The sequence below is a fragment of the Penaeus vannamei genome, chromosome 4 (assembly GCF_042767895.1).
Source record: "Penaeus vannamei isolate JL-2024 chromosome 4, ASM4276789v1, whole genome shotgun sequence".
Lineage (NCBI taxonomy): Eukaryota > Metazoa > Arthropoda > Malacostraca > Decapoda > Penaeidae > Penaeus > Penaeus vannamei.
This window is the reverse complement of record NC_091552.1, coordinates 48948664-48953663: the sequence shown is the minus strand read 5'-3', so window position 1 is coordinate 48953663 and position 5000 is coordinate 48948664. Positions and strand designations below refer to the sequence as shown.

Below are 5000 nucleotides of genomic sequence, written 5' to 3'. Positions count from 1 at the left end.
CACGCATACACACGTACACACATACACATACGTACACACACGTTTTTTCGTTTCTTCCTAAGCCGTATTTCATTTACAGATATAAATATTCGTCACAATGATTTGTCATGATAATGATTGCAAAGATAATAACAATAATGACAATAATAGCAGCAATGGTAATGATAATGGTAATAATATAAACAATAATGATATTCGAGATAATGATAATGATAAGAGAAGTAATAATATATGATGATAAGGATAATGATAACAATAAAAATAATAGTAATGATGATGATAATAATAACAATAGTGATAATAATAAAAGAGAAAAATAGCAGAAATAATGATAATGATGGTAATAATAACAATATAAATAATAATAACAATAATTCTAGCATGAATGAAAATGATATTAATTAAGGACGGTAATAATGATATTCATTATAGTAATATAATCCCTGACAATTTTGTTTTCGAGACAATTTCGAAATATTTCCCTGTCATGAAACTGATAAGTATTTTCATATATATATATTTTTTTGATAACGTCGAGTAATTATCGACATGCACTAATTGTAAGTTCCCTAGAAAAAAAAAATGGAAGCACTTGATATTGATGTGACGAATGTTTAATTAATATCTGAATTGTGAACAGTCCAGTTTTCAAAATGCCAGACGTTAACGAACGCGCGGGAAATTAACGTTCTTACCTTCATATAAATATATCGTGTGAGTATTGTTAACGATCCTCGGAGTTGCCTTTTAAATTATGTAAACTGGAGGGGCACCACGCACAGCAACGGATATTCTCTGTTGCTCACCTGATCCACTTTCAACTTGCACTACCAATGCCCACCTTGCAATTCCCGTCACCTGAGGGACTCTGACGTCACTCGATCTCCAGCCAATCGGCAACACCCTTTCTGGAGCCACCCCGATGACGTCACTCAGCGCTGGCCAATCAGGGCGTGGTTCCCAACTGAAAGTGGGTACCCTTGAGGGCTGTGATTGGCCGGGCGGCGCGGAGGGTTGGCGATCGGGGCGGGGATTGGCTGGGGCGCCCTTGATTTCCCTTCATCCTACATTTCTCACTCGTGTATTGAACGACCTTGCCTCCGTGCGAAGCGGCCGAGAGAGAAGATAATTCAAGGCTGAACTCTTACTTTTGTTTCGCCCGCGCCACGCGTTTCAAGTCCGCTCGGAAATGTCTCACGCCCGCAGGACACGGCGACACGTCCTGCGTTGACGCGAGCGACGGAAACCGATCAAAAAAGGTCGTGACAACGGCGGTACTTTGGAACTTCTGAAGGCTCCAGATCCCATTTTAAGGTCGACATGATGTGCGGTTTAAGGTCACTTTTTGCGGTCACTTGGCACTTACGGGGAGCCAGGTGATTGTTGCTAGCAATATGGCGATATGCTTTTGCAACATGATATGCTTAAGTGGGGTGAATAAAGGCATTTCCAACAGTCACTGACCTCTTTATATCTCGGAACACATTGCGTCATTCCGGCTTAAAGCAAGTGCGTGTGCACAGGCGCTAGCACGCAGACGTTCGTTACGTTTAATGAAAATTGGTGTATGTTTTTTTTCTAGTTTTATGTACTTATATTCCCTTCTCTTGGTTTATAAACTTAGGTATAGAGAAGGTAAGTTTATTGTCTTAGAGGTTTGTATATTGGGGCAGTGGCATTATTATCTCCTGAAAATCACCTGAAAATACAGCTTATGTATTAACCATACTTTATTTTTACAGCAGAAAGTAGCTATTAACTGATTTTTGTGATTTTAAACACGATACTAACTGTTGATGGAATTCTGCAAGGATATTAACCGTTAACAGTGGTCTTGACACAGGATGTTAGTTGTTAACGGAATTTTACACGCGGTGTTGACTGTTAACGGATTTTTTACGGAGGATCTCAGCTGTTAACGGACTTTTACACATTGGATTTTAATGGTCAACTTTTTTTCACAGAACATTCACAATTAACTACCATCCGTATTTTTTATTTTATTTTAACCCTTGATATATTTCTCAAATTTCCCATCAAATGAACACACCAACTGAAAAAAAAAAAAATCAAATCTCTAAATGAACAGAAGACACGAAGTACTGGACCCAAGAAGAAAACACCAAGGACAGGCAAGAGCGACCATTGCAAGCGTATTGCAGTCTGACTCATCTGCATGACACACATCCGGTCTTTGGACATTTCCCGTTGATGAGGGAGGCTGAGAGGGAAAGTTGGCGGAGAGGTGATGAAAAGGGAACAGGAGGAAGTGGGCAATAGTCGTAAGAATGAGTGTGAGGGTAATTATAATGGCGGTATGGTAATGGTGGACTGGTTGTGTGATGTAATTGTAGGACCAGTGAAAATGAATAATGATGATGATGATGATAATAATAATGATGATAATAATAATGATGATAATAATAATGATGGTAATAATGATAATAATAATGATGGTAATAATGATAATAATAATGATGGTAATAATGATGGTAATAATGATAATAATAACAGAGATAATGATAATGAAGATAATTTTAATGATGGTAATGATAATAATGATGATAACAACAACAGTGATAGTAATAGTAATAATGATGAGAATGAAAACAAAATTAATGATGGAGATAATGATTATAAGACATACATAACTAATAATAATAAGGTTTGCAACAGAACCGATTTTGATACTGGCAATAAAAGCTCAGTCACCCAAGTTTGGAAAAAGGATTAAGAGAAGAAGAAAAAGATTTCAGCTTTTCTTTCGGCGCCCAAAGAACCTTTCAGGAAAAGGCGTCGTCTGAAATGGGCGTCTTTGTTCCTCTGTTGAAGTTCGTGATGTGTTTTCCTTTTCATTACTGAAGTTTCGCCTGTTGCTGAGTCTTATTTTTAATTCTGTTTGTGTTACGGTTGGTCTCTGGTTTCTGTTATTTTTTTTTTATGAAGTTGTTTGTGTATTCTCTGTTGTTGCTTCTGTTGTAACTTCTGAAGTTTGGTCGCTGAAGTTGTTTGTGTATTCGCTGTTGTTGGTCCTGTTATTCTCTGTTTCTGCCGAAATTGCTACCGTTGTTGCTCCTGCTAAGTTAATGCTGAATAGTTGGTTATGTGACTCTTTATGTTCTTTCTGCTGTTTCTACTGAAGCTGTCTCTGCTTCTGCTGTTTCGTTTCTATTGAAGCTGTTTCTGCTATTTCTACTGAAGCTGTCTCTGCTTCTGCTGTTTCTACTGAAGCTGTTTCTGTTTCTGCTATTTCTACTGAAGCTGTCTCTGCTTCTGATGTTTCTACTGAAGCTGTCTCTGCTTCTGCTATTTCTACTGAATCTGTCTCTGCTTCTGCTGTTTCTATTGAAGCTGTTTCTGCTTCTGATGTTTCTACTGAATCTGTCTCTGCTTCTGCTGTTTCTATTTGAAGCTGTTTCTGTTTCTGCTATTTCTACTGAAGCTGTCTCTGCTTCTGATGTTTCTACTGAAGCTGTTTCCGCTGCCCCTTTCCCTGCTGCTTCTGCTGAAACAGGACTCGCGTTTTGAAAGCAGGGAGGTGAGTGAGCTTCAGGCGGAGGTCGAGAAGCTGTTTCTGTTTCTGCTATTTCTACTGAAGCTGTCTCTGCTTCTGAAGCTGTTCCTGCTTCTGATGTTTCTACTGAAGCTGTCTCTGCTTCTGCTGTTTCTATTGAAGCTGTTTCTGTTTCTGCTATTTCTACTGAAGCTGTCTCTGCTTCTGCTGTTTCTATTGAAGCTGTTTCTGTTTCTGCTATTTCTACTGAAGCTGTCTCTGCTTCTGCTGTTTCTATTTGAAGCTGTTTCTGTTTCTGCTATTTCTACTGAAGCTGTCTCTGCTTCTGCTGTTTCTACTGAAGCTGTCTCTGCTTCTGCTGCTTCTATTTGAAGCTGTTCCTGCTTCTGATGTTTCTACTGAAGCTGTCTCTGCTTCTGCTGTTTCTATTGAAGCTGTTTCTGTTTCTGCTATTTCTACTGAAGCTGTCTCTGCTTCTGCTGCTTCTATTTGAAGCTGTTCCTGCTTCTGATGTTTCTACTGAAGCTGTCTCTGCTTCTGCTGTTTCTACTGAAGCTGTTTCCGCTGCCCCTTTCCCTGCTGCTCCTGCTGAAACAGGACTCGCGTTTTGAAAGCAGGGAAGTGACTAAGCTTCAAGTGGAGGTCGAGAAGCATTCTGAATCGTTGTGAAATTCGGATTTTTTCCACCTTTGTTCCTACTAATATTGATTTGTCTTTTTTTGTTTATTAACTATTTTCACTAATAGTTTCCTCTTCCTCTTCTTTTCTTTCTCTCTCACACTCTCTCTCTCTTCTATTCTATTCTGTTCTATTCTCTCCTCTCTCTCTCTCTCTGACCCTTCCTCCTTCTCCATCTTAACTCCCTCCCTCGAATCCCCTTTCACCCTCTCTCTCGGGTCCCCCCCACTCTCCCCCCCTCCCTCCCCCCCTCCCCTCCCTCTCCCTCCCTCCACTCCCCCTTCCTCCCTCCACTCCCTCCCTCTTCCCCCCTTCACTCCCCCTTCCTCCCTCCACTCCCTCCTCCTCCCTCCACTCCCTCTTCCTCCCTTCACTCCCTCTCCCTTCTGCTCCCTGCACTCCCTCTTCCTCCTCCTCCCTCCACTCCCTCTCCCTCTCCCTCCCTTCACTCCACTCCATCTTCCTCCCCTCCACTCCCTCTTCCCCACTCCACTCCCTCTTCCTCCCTCCACTCATCTCCTCCTCCCTCCACTCCCCTCCCTCCTCCTCCCTCCCCTCCCTCTTCCTCCCTTCCTCCCTCTCTCCTCTCCCTCCCTCCCTCTTCCTCCCTTCACTCCCTCCCTCCTCATCCATCCACTCCCTCCTCCTCCCTCCCTTCCCTTCCCTCTCCCTCCCTTCACTCCCTCTTCCTCCCTTCACTCCCTCTTCCTCCCTCTACTCCCTCTCCCTCTCCCTCCCTTCACTCCCTCTTCCTTCCTCTTCCTCCCTTCACCCCCTCTCCCTCTTCCCTTCACTCCCTCTCCCTCCT

General features: G+C 42.2%; 2 protein-coding genes across 10 annotated transcripts in view; both read right to left on the bottom strand.

The window, feature by feature from the left end:
* LOC113829231 (uncharacterized PE-PGRS family protein PE_PGRS54) overlaps positions 1–5000 on the bottom strand; it is a 145898-nt gene that overhangs the window by 63230 nt on the left and 77668 nt on the right. The window contains exon 1 of one of the 9 annotated variants that reach the window (XM_070121169.1): positions 696–840. The exons of 7 other annotated variants lie outside the window; for them this stretch is intronic. The gene's annotated coding sequence lies outside the window, so the exon portion shown is untranslated. Of the gene's footprint in view, positions 1–695; positions 841–5000 lie in introns of those variants that run through there. One more of the 9 variants, XM_070121168.1, reaches the window with a different exon arrangement.
* Positions 2939–5000, bottom strand: part of LOC138861649 (mucin-22-like) — a 26357-nt gene continuing 24295 nt past the window's right edge. The window contains exons 5-8 of the mRNA XM_070121475.1: positions 3823–4018; positions 3377–3781; positions 3138–3336; positions 2939–3089 (exon numbers count right to left, since the gene is read on the bottom strand). Coding sequence (XP_069977576.1) covers positions 2939–3089; positions 3138–3336; positions 3377–3781; positions 3823–4018 — 951 coding nt within the window. The remainder of the gene's footprint in view (positions 3090–3137; positions 3337–3376; positions 3782–3822; positions 4019–5000) is intronic.